The sequence below is a fragment of the Mirounga angustirostris genome, unplaced genomic scaffold (assembly GCF_029215605.1).
Source record: "Mirounga angustirostris isolate CCGP_5_RB_7025 unplaced genomic scaffold, mMirAng1.0.hap1 SCAF_8, whole genome shotgun sequence".
Lineage (NCBI taxonomy): Eukaryota > Metazoa > Chordata > Mammalia > Carnivora > Phocidae > Mirounga > Mirounga angustirostris.
Window position 1 is genome coordinate 47,687,249 of NW_026991716.1, and position 16,227 is coordinate 47,703,475.

Sequence of the window (16,227 nt, forward strand, 5' to 3'; positions counted from 1 at the left end):
ACGAATACTGAGTGTCCCGGGGTGAATAGGCAAGGCCCAGGCCTTCAAGAATTGAGAGGCTGCAGAGCGGCAGGTGTTGACCCGTAGAATAAGGAGAGGCGAAGATGGAAAATGATAATGCAGCAATGGGAAGATCAGGGACGAGACGGTTGCATTAGTTCACTGAACATCCTTGAGCAAGAGATACAACCCTGAGTAATCCGCAGCCCCTGCCCCCAACAAGCACGGGCACGAGGTGCCACTTTCAGCCGGAACCAACCATTGACACTTCAGTGTGAACCGGGACAAGAGCCCTTTTCCCGGGGCTGGGAGAAGGCGGGGCCCGAGCTCACGGCGCGGGCGGGGAGCGGTGAGGACTGGGTGGACGGAAGGAAGCACCTTCCCCTCCACTGTAACCCCTCTAAAGGCTGGCCCCCACCCCTGCACCTCAAGGCGACGAGGGGAGCCTCCTCGCAGTCACCTCCTGCCACCACGCCCACCAGCCCCCACCTCAGTCAGAACGCCGGGCCCGCGGGCGGCGCACGCGCAGACCCGTCGCGCCCGCGCCTCAGGCCCCGCCCCCGCGCGCGGCGCTCCGGATGTTTGGCATTACCATGGAGCTCCGCGAGGCCGGCGTCCGCGGCTTGTCGCCCGGGCAACCCGGGAGGCCAAGCCCCGACCCAGGTGGCGGCGGCGAAAGCGGCGGCGATGGTGTCCAACCCTGTGCACGGCCTGCCCTTTCTCCCGGGCACGTCCTTTAAGGACTTCACGGTGAGGACTTCTCGGCCCCACCCCCGGGCGGCCTCGGAGGGCTCGCCCCTTGGTGCACCTGCCTCCTCCTCCCAAGATCGCCCTCTCCCTTCAGACCCCGTCCTCTGTCCTCACCTTTTCTCTGTCCGCCACCACAATTCCTGCGTCCTCCCCTCCAGCCTCACCCTCTCTCTCCCAGCCTTTGCCCTCCGCTCCATCCTCTCTAGTTTTTTCACTCCATCCTGGCAGTCTGTTGGCCTCCTTCGTTCTCGTCGTCCTAGCTGCTTTCTTCCTCCTGCCCTGCTCCTTTAGCCCCTGCCTCTCCTCCCTCTGGATCTCTGTTTTCCCCCACTTTCCTCCCAAGCTCTGGCTAGGTCCTCTCCGAGCTCATTCTCCCACACCGTACCCCTTTCTGCCCAGCCCCCTTCTTAACCGCCCTCAGCCCCCCAGCCTAGCCCCTTCTCCCAATCAGCCTCCCTGCATCTTCGTCCTCCTTCCCACAGCCCCATCCTGCCCGTCTCCCCAGGCCTATCATTCCCTCTCGCCTCCTTCCGCTTCCTTATTCTGGACCCACTAATCTTACCCCCTCCCAGCTCCGTCTCCTGTCTTATATAAATCATTTATGCTCATTCTCCTCTTTCCACCAGGTTCTTTTACGCAGTCTCCGCCCTCCTCATTTATGCTTCTACCTAGCCCCGTCCCTTTTCCGTTCAGCACTTCTGACTTGTCTACAGCGTAGTCCCACCTTCTCCCCAGTCCTGTTTTATCTTCTTTCTCAATTGCTGTTTCTCCAAAAGTTAGACTTTCAACACTTGCCTATCTTCCTCCCAAGCCATCCCTCCCTGCTTTGTAGGAGATAATTCCATTCCAGTCCTTTCAACCACAATTGATTAGCTGGTTTTTTTTTTCTTCCCCCGGTCCTATTCTTTTCTAACATTTTAATGAAAGATTCCTGATTAGATGATTTTGCTCCTTCCCTACTTTAACTGTTTTTAGTTGTATTCTGTAGAAAAAAAAAAAAAAAAGCTTGTTTTTTTTTTTTCCTCCTGACATAGCTTAGCCCTTGACAGAATTATTTAGTAAACTATCATAGATGAGACAATAATAAATTGTATTTGTATAGCTTAGTAATTTAAGCTGTAAGCTCCTTTCCATGTATATAAAGGTAAGATAAAATACGTAGTCCATTTATTTTCTTTGGGAGAATGAACTGAAATTGAAATTTTGGTGAGGGAGTGTGGATTCTGAGCCTCTTCTTCATAATTATCCCTGCATTAAGACACAGCATCATAGAGCTTTTCCTTCAGTGGGCTTTTTCATTCTATGTAAGTTAGAAAATGTAGGCACATTCCTGTCCCGTGCAGGAGCAGCCTAAGCATTTGGTGTTGGTGAGTGTGGGTTACCCACAAGGCAGGGTTGAGTCGATTTGGGGGATTACAAATGTGCAGACTGTAGGTCCCAGGCTCTGAGAATATACATTGCTGTACTTCATATAAGAAGAACTGTGCCCTGGACATATTTTCTATTTTAAATACACGGTCCAAGTGTCAACCTATTTGCCTATTTGGTCACTATCTTTACTCAGCACTGAAGAACTAGGTGTGTATAACACTCAAAGCATTCAGAAGGTGAACCATAATGACTAAGAGGGGCGGGGAGGCTACCCAGTCTCTGGTATTTTGTTAGACTAGCCTGAACAGACTAAGACAGTTTGTAAATATTTTCTCCCATTCCCTAGGTTGCCTTGTCATTTTGTTGATTATTTCCTTTGCTGTACAGAAGCTTTTTAATTTTATGCAGTTCCACTTGTTTATTTTTACTTCCGCTGACTGTGCTTTTGGTATTATATCAAAACCAATGTCAGGGAGCTTTTTCCCTTTTTTTCTTCAAGGGGTTTTACAGTTACAGGTCTTATGTTTAAGTCTTCAATCATTTTGAGTTAATTTTTGTGAGTTCTATAAAATAGGGATCCAGTTTCTTTCTTTTGCCTGGGTACCCAGTTTTCCCAGCACCATTTATTGAAGAGACTGTCCTTTCCCCATTGTGTATTCTTGGCACCCAGTCAAAGACAGTTGACCATATATGCATGAGCTTATTTCTGGGCTCTATTCTGTTCCATTGGCTTATGTGTCTCTTTTTATGCCAGTACCACGTAGTTTTGATTACGGTAGCTTTGTAATGATAGTCTGAAATCAGGAAGTGTGACGCCTCCAGCTTTGTTCTTCTTTCTCAAGACTGCTTTGGCTATTGGGGGTTTTTGTGGTTCCATGCAAATTTTAGGATTGTTTTTTCTATTTCTGTGAAACATGCCATTGCAATTTTGATAAGGATTGCATTGAATTTGTAGATCACTTTGGATAGTGTGAACATTTAAGCAGTATTAATTCTTCCAATCCAAGAACACAAGGTATCTTTCCATTTGGTTGTGCCTTCTTTAATTTCTTTCATCAGTGTCTTATAGTTTTCAGTGTATAGGTTTTTCATGTACTGAAATTTATTCCTAAGTATTTTATTGTTTTTATGCTATACAGAATTGTATAGAATTGTAAACAGAATTATTTTCTTAATTTCAATTTCAGATAGTTCATTGTTAGTATATAGAAACACAATTTTTCTCTGTACGTTGACTTTGTATCCTGCAACTTTACTGAATTCATTGGTTCTAACAGTTTTTTGGTGGAGTCTTTAGGGTTTTCTGAATGTAAGATCATGTCATCTGCATACAAAGAGGGTTTTACTTCTTCCTTTCCTATTTGGATGCCTCTTACTTCTTGTTGTTGCCTGATTGCTCTGGCCAAGACTTCTAGTTCTATGGTGAATAGGAATGGTAAGAGTGGACACCCTTGTCTTGTTCCTGATCTTAGAGGAAAAGTTTTCAACCCTTCACCATCGAGTTTGATGTTAGCTATGGTCTTGTCACATATGGCCTTTACTATGTTAAGGTATGTTCTTTCTATACTCAGTTTGTCAAATTTTTATTATGAATGGATGTTTTGTCTTTTTCTTCATCTCTTGAGATGATCATATGATTTTTATCTTTCATTCTCTTAATGTGTTGTATAACAAGTACTGATGTGTGTATGTTGAGCCATCCTTACATCTCAGGAATAAATCCCACTTGGTCATGATGTATGATCCTTTTAATGAGCTGTTGAATTTGGTTCGCTAATATTTTTTGATAATTTTTGCATCTATATTCATCAAGGATGTTGCTCTGTAACTTTCTTTTTTTTATAGTATCCTTATCTGGTGTTGATATCAGGGAGATCTTTCTTGTTTCTTAATGCATGCATTTATCACTATAAAATCCTCTATTGGGTCACCTGGGTGGCTCAGTTGGTTGGGTATCCGACTTTTGGTTTTGGTTCAGGTCATAATCTCAGGGTTGTGGGATGGAGCTCCGTGTTGGGTGCTGCCCTGGGCGGGGAGCCTGCTTGGGATTCTCTCTCTCCCTCAGCACCCCCATCCCTACCCCCACTGCTCTCTCTCTCTTGCTGTCTAAAACAAAACAAAACCAAAAAAAACCCTATTAAACTCCTTTTGCAGGTTCCCAAAGGTTTACATATGTTGTGCTTCTATTTTCATTTGTTTTAAGATACTTTTTGATTTCCCTTTTTTTTTTTTTAAAGATTTTATTTATTTATTTATTTATTTGACAGAGAGAGACATAGCGAGAGCAGGAACACAAGCAGGGGGAATGGGAGAGGGAGAAGCAGGCTTCCCGCCGAGCAGGGAGCCCGATGTGGGACTCGATCCCAGGACCCTGGGACCATGACCTGAGCCGAAGGCAGACGCTTAACGACTGAGCCACCCAGGCGCCCTGATTTCCCTTTTGATTTCTTCTCTGACCCACTGGTTGTACAAGGGTGTGTTGCTTAATTTCCACATATTTGGGAGTTTTTCAGTTTTCTTCCTGTTACTGATTTCTGGTTTCATACCATTGTGGTGCAAAAGCATACTAGGTATGATTTCAATCTGCTAAGACTTGTTTTGTCACCTATCATATAACCTATCCTGGAGAATGTTGATATACTTTAGAAGAATGTGTATTTTGCTGTTGTTAGATGGATTTTTCTTTTTATGTCTGTTAGGTCTGTTTGGTCTAAAGAATGGTTCAAATCCAACCTTTCCTTGTTCATTTCCTATCTGATTTAGTCATCTATTGAAATCCCTTACTATTACTGTCTTGTTGTCTATTTCTCCCTTCAGATCTGTTAGTATCTGCTTTGATGTGGGGTGCATGTATATTTATGATCATATCTTTTTTCCCCTCTGTTTTATTTTAATTCCAGCATAATTAACATAGTGTTATATTAGTTTCAGGTGGTTGTTATATCTTGATTAATTGATCCCTTTACCGTTATATAATGACCATCTGTGTTTCTTGTTACCATTTTTGGCTTAAAGTCTCTTTTGTTTGTTGTAAGCATAGTTACCCATGCTCTCTTTTGGTTCCCACTTGCATGGATTATCTTTTTCCATTCCTTCACTTTCAGCTTATGTACGTGCTTCAAGCCACAGCAAGTCCCTTACAGCATAGGCAGCATATAGTTGATCTTGTGGGTTTTTTTTTTTTTTAAATCATCCAGCTTTTTGTCTTTTGATTAGAAAATTCAGTTCATTTATGTTTAGAGTAACTATTGATAGGTAAGGACTTACTAATGCCATTTAATGTTTTCTGGCTGTTTTGTAGTTCCCTCGTTCCTGTCTTGTCTTCCTTTGTGGATTGATGAGTGGTCATAGTAGTATCTTTGATTTTTTTATCTTTATTTTTTGTGAAGCTGCTGTAGGCTTTTGCTTTGTGGTTACCATGAAACTCACATGAAACATATATGTAGCAGTCTATTTTACACTGATAGCAGCTCAACTTTGATCACATATAAACACCCTATCCTTATTTACCCTCCTCGCTTTAGGTTTTTTGATGTCACCATTTATATCTTTTTATATTTTGTGTCCACTAACAAATTGTTGGAGCTACAGAGGTTTTCAGTACTTTTGTCCTTTAATCTTTGTACTAGAATTAAGAAGTGACCACATCACCATGTTACAGTATTAGGGTATTCTAAATCCGACTATATGCTCACTTTATCCATGTGTTGTATATTTTCATGTTACTAATTAACGCCTTTTTGTTTTAGCTTTGAACTTCTTTCAGCATTCTTATAAGGCAGGTTTAGTGGTAATAAATCTTCTCATCTTTGTTTATTAGGGAAGGTCTTTATCTTGCCTTCCTTTCTGAAGCACATTTTTTTTGGATAAAGTATCCTGTGTTGGCAGTATCTTTCTTTTAACACTGGCCTGCAAGATCTCTGCTGAAAAATCTGCTGATCGTTTATGGAAGTTCCCTTGTATGAGAGAGGTTTTTTCTTTCACTGCTCTTAAAATTCTCTCTTTGTCTTTGATTTTATTATTATGTGTCTTGGAGAAGATTATTTTAGATTGAAGTTTTGAGTACCAATAGCTTCATGAACTTGAATGTCCAAATCTCTCCCCAGGTTTGAGTAATTCTCAGCCATTATTTCTTTAAATAAAAAGCTTTCTACCCCTTTCTGTATTCTCCTTCTAGAGAAGGATCCAGTGATACATACATACATGATTTTTCTTGTTGGTATCCCATAAGTTCCATGGGCTTTTTTCATTCCTTTTCATTCTTTTTTCTTTTTGCTCCTTTGTGGGTTAACTTCAAGTTATTTGTCTTCAAGCTTACAGATTCTTTCTTCTGCTTGTTCAGATCTTCTTTTGAAGCTATAGTTGAATTCTTCAGTTCAGTCATTGTGTTCTTCAGCTCCAAAATTTGTTTGGTTCTTTTTTATGTTTTCTATGTCTTTGTTGAACTTCTCACTTTGTTCCTTTGTTGTTTTCCTGACATCATTAAATTGCCCATCTCTGTTCTTTTGTAGGTCTCTGAGCATCTTTAGGACAATTCTGAATTTTTTTCATTAGGCAATTCCTGGTTCCCCATTTCTTTGGGGCCAGTTACTATAGGTGGTGGAATCATGTTTCCCTGATTCTTCATGATCCCTGTATCTTGCCTAGGTATCTTCACATCAAGAAGCAGCTACCTCTTCCAGACTTTATGGACTGATTTTGGTAAGGGATGACTTTCACCTGTGGGTGGAGGTATGCTGCAGCTTGCTGTGATCCTGGGCCTGGTGGTGTAGGGCACCAAGTGCAGGGCTTTGTGGCGGCACTGGGTTTAGGTTTAGGGGACATGATGTCTCTTTGGCCCAGGCCACTGGGGTCTTTGGCACTGACAACTGTGTAGTCCTTGACAGGTGCTACAGGGGGTCCATAGTGGCTGCAAGGGCTTTGGGGGTCTTTAGCGACCTCCAGGTCCAGGGAGCAGGGCAAACAGCAGTGGTGACTGGAGCTGGGACACATAATTGGCTGTCGGGTGCCAACTGTGGGTGCCTGTGTAGTGGCAGGGGCCGTTTGCAGACACACACATGGTGGTGGGAAGCAGAGAAGGCAAGGGCCAGGGCCAACTATGGGCTCACTGGCAGCTGCACGAGGCCCTGGTTGTTGGTGTGTCCTCCTGTGGCTGCACACTCTCCCCCCCCAGCATGCACACTGCAGTGGAGGCCTGTGATGAGGGTTGGGCCGTGTGCAGATGCACAGCTGGAGGGGCTAGTTCCAAGTGCATGAACGGGGGAGGGGTCAGCCAGAGGGTGTCTGTGCTGGCCTCTTGCACTCCAGCAGCTGCAGAGGCCCGAGCTGGCTGCCGGCGTGGTTCCCAGGCTCTGGCGAGGATGTGAGGAGGGGAGGCTGGGCAAGGGGCTCTGATGCTTGGCATCATGAATGCCTGTGGGATGAACACTGATGAAATCTGCAGGGGGTACCCAGTGGCCGTAGCCATCCTGGCCCTTGGCTTTGGCTCAGTGGTAAGATCTGCCGGGTTTGTCTGCAGAGCAGGTGTCTACATACCACAGTCACTCCGACTGAGGGGCTGCTGCCAATAGCCCCTGCTTTGCATCCGTGTTCCTAGCTGGCCTTATACACTTCAGCTCTGCTGGTCTGGGTGGGAGGAAACTGAAGTGGGACCTTTGTGGACTGCCCCAAAAGACTGGAGAAGCTGGTTGCTCTTCCTTCCTGGCCAGGGGATCTCTTTCTGGCCAGGAAGTTCCCTCTTGACACTGAGCAGTGCTGGCTTGGGGATGAGATGATGCAGCAAAATGACGTTTTCCTTCTCCTTCTGTAGTTATTCTCAGGTTTTTTGTTCCACTGTGTTCCTAAAACCTCCTAACTGGACTCCAAAGCTCTTCCAGAGCTGTTTTTGTCCTTGGATAACTAATTGTTGATCTTTGTGGAAGGGTAGGGAGGCTGGGGTGTCCTATGTTACCATTTTGGTCTCTCCTCTGCCTTCAAAAATATTTCCTTTCCACTTTTTTCTTTTTTTATTTAATCTTTTGTTTTTTTCAATTTCCGAAAAAAAAAAAATATGTTCATTATAAAAAAAATCAACTTAATTCAGAAAGAATACAGAGAACATTATCCAAATCCACTTTCTTTTTGTGCACGTATTTGCATGCTTCTAATTATAGTACACATATAATTTTATTTTTTTTAATTTTTTTTTAAGATTTTGTTTATTTGAGACAGAGAGCACAAGTGGGGAGGAGGATCAGAGGGAGAGGGAGAAGCAGACTCCCAGCTGAGTGGGAAGCCCGATGTGGGGCTCGACCCCAGGACCCTGAGATTATGACCTGAGCCGAAGGCAGACACTTAACCAACTAAGCCACCCAGGTGCCCTATGGTGTACATATAATTTTATATACTGCTTTTTTGGGCTTATTAAATCATAAACATTTTTTGCAGATTGCCACATGGTCTTTAAAACCAATATTTTAATGGCTGCATCACAGTCCATTAAGTGAGTTTTCCATCATTAACTCATATGTTTGTCTTTTATATTGTTTCCAATGTTTTACTATTGTAATTAACATTACAATGGTCAGCTTTAGGCATATTGTTCTTTCTCATAATTTTGGATTATATTTTTAAAATAAAGTATCTAGGGTAGAATTTATTGTGTTCAAGACTTTAAACGTATAATACTCACTTGCTTTCCAAAGAGTTGTATGAATGTATCAGTATTATTATAACAAGAAAGGCCTTTTATTTTAGGCAAAAATTCATTTCTCAGAGTCAGATCTTCTAGGTTCCATGGTTTATGAACACTGGATAAGATTAAAAACACAGAAAGAATTAAGTGAAAGATTGAGTATAGATAAGATAATATATTAGTTTCTCATGAAAAGTGAGCTGGTAATTATATTGGGCATTCTGGAGCAGGGCTTTAAGTTTTATTTTAAGCTCAGACTGCTGCTCTTCTCCCTGTTCCTGACCAGGTATTTTAGCTTAAAATATAAGAACCTTCTAATACAGGTAAGCATTTTGATACAAGGTTTGTGATGTTTTTAAGTGCAGGTTTAAGTTATGATGTTTTTGAAAGTTAGCTCTTTTACCTAACACATTTTTATAAAATATTATTAATGAAACACTTCTTTTGTTCCTCAGAAAACAGCATTTCATAGAAGCCAGACTCTGGGCTACAGGAATGGCTATGCAGTTGTTCGACGTCCAACAGTTGGTATAGGCGGGGAGCGGCTCCAGGTCAACCAGCTGTCCCAGGCTGAGCTGGATGAGTTGGCCAACAAGGCACCGATTTTAACTTATGGCCAACCTAAGCAGGCCCCACCTGCAGAATTTATTCCTGCACATGTGGCTTTTGACAAAAAGGTATCATCTGGGATTTCCGGGTACCCCTTGAATTCAGATTTCTGAGAGCCAACTGTTTGCAGAAAAGTCAACAGCAAACCACAGGTTTTCCAGAGGGCTCTGAGGAGAAAATTGTTCAAATGCCTCAACCTTTAGTCATAGACAGCTGAACTCAGGATTGAAAGAGGCTTTCTTTAGTCAGGAAGCTTATTACAGAAAATAATTCCCTGTAGACTTCACTGAAATATTTTCCAAATACAGTTAAAGAAAAGTTGGGTGAATTCTGAATTCTTGAATTCATATTGCTCCATGTTTACCTGCTCTGTGCTGTCTACTTTTTGGAAGCCTTTTTTTTTTTTTTTTTAAAGATTTTATTTATTTATTTGAGAGAGAGAGAATGAGAGAGAGCACATGAGAGGGAGGAGGGTCAGAGGGAGAAGCAGACTCCCTGCCGAGCAGGGAGCCTGATGTGGGACTCAATCCAGGGACTCCAGGATCATGACCTGAGCCGAAGGCAGTCGCTTAACCGACTGAGCCACCCAGGTGCCCCTACTTTTTGGAAGTCTTATCTGTACTGATGGCAAACCCTTAGTCTTTGTGAAATGCATCACGACAACAACTCCATCTTTTGTCAGTTTTCTCCAGGCTGTCTTCATAAGTTTTCATTTTTCAGGGAATGTTTCAGGTTTGGCATAATATAACCAAAGGATATGTAACATTTTCATTTCTGTCTCATTTACCCTTATGCTTTTGTAATGTGAGCTATTTTAGTTCCATCTGTTGACATTTCCATATCATCCTTGATTCTCCTTGTCAGTGGGCCTCCTCTTTAAGGTGAGGTTGTCCTAACTCTGGCCATGCAACAGAATCCCTAGTGGGACTTTTACGAAACTGAGATGTCACCCTAACCCTCATCGATCTTAATTTCCAGATGATTTTTATGTATAACTGAGTCTGAGAACCATTGACCAGTTTTTACAAGTTAGCTTTCCTAATTTACTCCTAGCCTATTTTCTTTCTGTCTTTTTTTTTTGTCTTTCTTTTCATTTTATTCTTTTTGTTAAATGTCTATAGTGTTCATCTAGCTAGTCAACTTTAATTGTGTACCTATTTTTTTTTTAAGATTTTATTTATTTATTTGACAGAGAGAGACACAGCGAGAGAGGGAATACAAGCAGGGGGAGTGGGAGAGGGAGAAGCAGGCTTCCCGCGGAGCGGGGAGCTTGATACGGGGCTCGATCCCAGGACCCTGGGATCATGACCTGAGCTGAAGGCAGACACTTAACGACTGAGCCACCCAGGCACCCCTAATTGAGTACCTATTGAAAATAGAGGCTGGAAAATAGAAAATAACCTGATGGTGGAATTATACCATTTACATTCATTAATCACTTAGTTTAAAAAATTTTTTAAATGTCTCAGCCAGAACCCATACCATCCCCCTTTCCCCATCTCATTGAACTCATCCAATAGGAACATATTCATATATCCATTCAGAAGCTGAACCTAAGCAGTATCAGATATATGGTTGGCTATTTCTCTACATTTTTCTTGTTTCTCTATGAGTCTACAGATAGTTTCAGCCCCAGCTGTGCCCCTAACCCTGAGTTTGGCCTCAGGCAAGTCACTCTACCACCCTGAGTCTCCATTTGTAAAATGAGGGAGGTTCAATTAGCTGATTATTTCTGGCTCTCACATTTCGTGTATTTATATATCTGTGGCTCAAATTACAGACCATTTCATGCATGAATTAGTGATCATGCCCCCACTTATAGTGATCATGTCTCCATTTCAGTTCTTTGTAGTGGATCTACAATGTTACTTGAAAACGATCTTTTGTCTTTGGTTTTTACTGTATTATCTTTCTCCTTTAAACATTCTATTCCATTCATGCATTTCATCTTTTTATTAAGAGTTTTAAGGTTTTATTCCATTATATGCTTATTTCACATAAGCAATTGCCCGATCTCTTTGGTTTTTAATCTTGTTTTTCCACAGTAGACACTACACCTTTTTAGCAACAGCACTCATGTATAAAATTATGCATCTTCCCATTCATCAAGCCATATCTGTGTCTTCGCTAAATGGTCTTCTTGGTTTGTTCCTCTAGTTCCAGTGGAGTTTTAGGTTCACACTCTTGTCTACCTACAACACCATTCTAATATTTTCTCTTCATGGGAGGAAATATTAAAAATAAAGATGGGATAAAAGAAAGTTTTAAAATTAATCCCAAAGCTTGTCAACACAAGCTTTTAGTATTTTTAAATGTTTTTTAAACGTGCAACAGAATGTGCCATTTTGGCTTCCCTCTGATGCTCCCCAGAGGACCTAGGGTTTGCTCCATCTATCATGTATGTTTCTGAGTACAGTGAGGGTGTGTTTACATGCCACCCAAAGATTCTGTGCTGGATTGATGATTTGAGTCTCATTCATATGAATTCTCTAAGGATGAAAATGTCATTAATATGCATTTACAGGGGACTCTCCTTCTAAAGAAATGGACTTGAGGCTTCGTTTTCATTTTGAAACCAAAGGTTATAGTCTTGCCCAAATTTTTGACTCTTTGCAGAAATTCTTTTTTTTTTAAAGATTTTTTTTTTTATTTATTCATTTGAGAGAGAATGAGATAGAGAGAGCATGAGAGGGGGGAGGGTGAGAGGGAGAAGCAGACTCCCTGCCGAGCAGGGAGCCCGATGCGGGACTCGATCCCGGGACTCCAGGATCATGACCTGAGCCGAAGGCAGCCGCTTAACCAACTGAGCCACCCAGGCGCCCTCTTTGCAGAAATCCTAAAAGAGATTTTTGACACAGAAGTGAAGCTAGTACAGTTAAGGTCTTTAAGCCATCTGATCAAGGACCACATTACTAAGTAGTCTATGTGTAGTTTGAGTATCTAGAGCAAAGGTCAGCAAACGTTTTCTGTAAAGGGCCAAATCGTAAATATTTGGGGCTTTGCAGATGTCTTAGTCTACTTGAGCTGCCATAACAAGATACCATATACTGGTGCTGTCTTACATAATAGAAATTAATTTTCTCACTGTTCTGGAGGCTGGAAGTCTAAGATCAAGGGTCCTGCTGCTTCAGTTTCTGGTGAGGGCTCTCTTCCTGGCTTTAGATAGCTGCCTTTTTGCTATTTCCTCACGTGGCCTTTCCTCAGGGTGGGTTTGCTGAGAGAGAGGTCTTCCTCTCCTTACAAAGTCACCAATTCAGTTGGATCAGGGCCCCACTGTTGGGACCTCACTTAAACTTAATTACTTCCTAAAGACTCTGTCTCCAAATACAGTCATATTAAGGGTTAGGGCTTTTACATACAAATTTTTTTTGGGGGGGGGGGGAAGAGACAAAATTCAGTCCATAGTAGCAGCCCACGTGGTCTCTATCACAGCTACTCAATCCTGCCCTTGTAATGGGAAAGCAGCCATGACAAATACCTGCTAATTATTTACATAATTATTTATGGATACTGAAATTTGAATTTTGTATCATTTCCATGTGTTGTGAGATTTTATCCTTTTGATTTTTTTAACCATTTAAATACGTAAATAAAACATTCTTAGCTTGGAGGTGATACAGACTCAGCTGGCAGGGATAGATGGGTCCCACGGACCGTAGTTTAGCAGCCTTCGATTTAGAAAATAGGAGTGATGAGTATTTAGTTCTCCCCGAGCGGCTCTCTTTAGAGGAGGGTACTGGATGTTTTTTGCATGAGAGACTAATACAATGCCATTTCTCCCTGCCTTGTGTGTCATAGGTGCTGAAATTTGATGCCTATTTCCAAGAAGATGTTCCTATGTCAACTGAGGAACATTATCGGATTCGCCAAGTGAACATTTACTACTACCTGGAAGATGACAGCATGTCTGTCGTGGAGCCTGTTGTGGAAAACTCTGGGATCCTTCAAGGCAAGTTAATCAAACGCCAGCGGCTACCCAAGAACAACCAGGGAGACCATTACCATTGGAAAGACCTGAATCGAGGAATAAACATAACAATTTATGGCAAAACTTTCCGCATTGTTGACTGCGACCGATTCACGCAGGTATAGTATATATTCCTGGAAATTGTCGTGTCTGGGCATCATTCTAATTTATGGAAGGATACGTTTCATTTATAAGGGTAAGAGGAGGGACATCTGGGTGGCTCAGTCAGTTAAGCATCTGCCTTCGGCTCGGGTCATGATCTTGGGGTCCTGGGATCCAGCCCTGTGTGGGACTCCCTGCTTGGCGAGGAGTCTGCTTGTCCCTCTCCCTCTGCCTCTCCCCCCCCCCACCACCCCCACTCGTGCTCTCTCCCTCTCAAATAAATAAAATCTTTAAAAAGAAAAATATAAGGGTGAGAGGAGGACACTGGTAATCTGTCCTGTATGGATTATTATGTTGTTTAATTAGGTGTTTGTGTGTGTGTTGATAATGTGTCAACACTGTGTAGTGATATCACTTTTTTCACAATGATATGGATACATACCCATTCAAATAAAATTAAACTTGCATCCTAGCTGAATCATTTGATAAGGAACCAGTTCCCATGCTGGTTCAAGTGGTAGCACCCTTCATGGGATAGAAATGTGAAAGAGGCATTGGACGGTTTATCTGAAGTTTGAGTTACAAAAGTAGTATTACCTTTATTAGCAGATATGAGCCTCACATTTTTTGTGCAGTTCATATTCTTCCTGTAAATCATACTTGCTCTATTCTGGAGAAACCGGCTATCTAAAGAATTCCTGAAATAAAAACAAGTTTTAAAGGAGAATGCTTGTTTATATCGAGAAGAATCCTCCATTTCCTCTATTTCATACGTATGGATTTTTGACAACTTTTCTTAAAGTTATGTGTACGTATATAGACACAGAGTCCTTTCTTGAGCACAAAATGTAGGTATTAGGAAGTCAGTTCTAAATTTCTCTTAGTTTAAAACATTTCTAGAAGCAAAGGTATAGTTTCTGAATTCTTTTGTGCCTTTAATCCTATGTTACCAAATGCCACATGATTAATCTTTACCACGCACTGAGTTCCTCTGAATCCACTCATTTATGTTTGGCGTTTGGTAACTTATTTAGCAAATACTTATTGAGTGCCTGCTCTGTGCCAAGCCTTGTGGCTCTAGGTGCCACATATATAGACTTGTCCTCATAAAGGCTGTTACATTCTGGCCGGAGGAGACAAAAGTAAGCACACAACATATAACCTGTCAGATGCTGCTCAGAGCTGCGAAAGGGACTAGAGCTGAGGAAGAGGGAGGGGAGGGTGGGGAGCGTGTATAGAGGCTGGCCAGGGGAGGCCACGCCCTGAACTGAGACCCCAAGGGAGTGAAGGAAGGAGCCCTGGCATCCGTGCCATCCCAAAGCAACAGCGAAAGACAGTACAGAAGGTACAGGTGCTAGAGCGTCTTTGGGAAAACAGGTTTTGATCTCACATTTTTTAGGTTTTCGAGGTCCTTTTTATCACAGGCAGTTTCAGAACTGTACCTATAATGAGGAATTATAAGATGTTATGTAAATTTCAGGTATTGTGACTATTTTTACAGTTGTCTCTTTATGAACAATCTGAATATCAGCAGTTCATTCCTGAGCGGTGAGTCACCTCTCATAAAGAGAGACGCTTAGGGGGCGCCTGGGTGGCTCAGTTGGTTAAGCAACTGCCTTCGGCTCGGGTCATGATCCCAGGGTCCTGGGATCGAGTCCCGCATCGGGCTCCCGGCTCAGCGGGGAGCCTGCTTCTCCCTCTGACCCTCTCCTCTCTCATGCTGTTTCTCTCTCGCTCACTCTCTAATAGATAAATAAATAAAATCTTTAAAAAAAAAAAAAAAGAGACGCTTAACCTACTGAACCACCCAGGGGTCCCAACTCTCATTGTTGATGGTAGTTCTGTGCTAGGAAGTCACCACAAGCCCTTAATGAGCAACTATGGATCCATCGCTCCTTGGAGAAATACGAGGTTAGGTTTCTATAAGCTTGTTTTATGTGTGTTTCTGTTTAAAGATGCCATGTTGAAAATACCTTGTTGATTCATGAACCTCGAACTTACGGCCAGCAGCACTGGAGCTCATGCCTGAAGGAAGCGTATCTCACACATGTACTTTCTCCTGAAGGCACATCACAGCTCTGTGTGTGTGTGTGTGTGTGTGTGTGTGTGTGTGTGTGTGTGAGATAAAAAGTACGTAACATAAACGTGACCACCTTAACCACTTTTCTTCGATGTGCAGTTTAGTGACACTAAGTACTTACCCCAGCCTCCTTGCACGTAGAACACACAACAGCACTTTAACACTAAGGTTGGGGGCCATTTTAAACAGCAAAAGCAACAAAAGCACTGAAGTGTGAAAAAGTGGCACTAAACAGACATCTAAATGGACACTTTTTCAGTATGGAAGCTGAAATAAGAAGGCAGAATGTCATCTCATTTGACCTCAGCTAGGAATGTATGTTATCAGACAACTCGAAATTTTTACCACTCTGCGTGTGTCTGCAAAGGACCACAGAAGCACCATGACTATTGATTTGGAGGTTACTAATAAATTTTTGCAAGTAGGCAAAAGTGCAACTATAGGATCAACTGTATTTTGATGACTACTAATGACTAGAGTTGTATATTTTAGGTATCGATGACTAGATTAAATTATGTTTTCATTAGTCGATCTGTTAGAGGTTGGCTCCTGTAACAGTTTAAAATTTATACGCATCTTATCTAATTTGATGGTTTTCATTAGGGCTGGACCTATGAGTGGATAAAGAAGATAGTTGTCTTTATGGTGTGGGCTTGAACAAGGAGCCACCTCTAA

The 16,227-nt window shown here is 42.2% G+C and overlaps 1 protein-coding gene across 3 annotated transcripts in view; it reads left to right on the top strand.

Annotated features, from left to right (window-relative positions):
• The first annotated feature begins 412 nt into the window (after window positions 1-412).
• The window catches only part of EFHC1 (EF-hand domain containing 1), a 66,741-nt gene continuing 50,926 nt past the window's right edge, over window positions 413-16,227 (top strand). Inside the window, exons 1-3 of one of the 3 annotated variants that reach the window (XM_064597698.1) lie at window positions 413-750; window positions 9,250-9,471; window positions 13,202-13,489. In XM_064597698.1, the coding sequence (XP_064453768.1) occupies window positions 688-750; window positions 9,250-9,471; window positions 13,202-13,489 (573 nt within the window). In that variant the 5' untranslated portion in view covers window positions 413-687. The remainder of the gene's footprint in view (window positions 751-9,249; window positions 9,472-13,201; window positions 13,490-16,227) is intronic. The other 2 variants (XM_045867007.3, XM_064597699.1) reach the window with 2 other exon arrangements.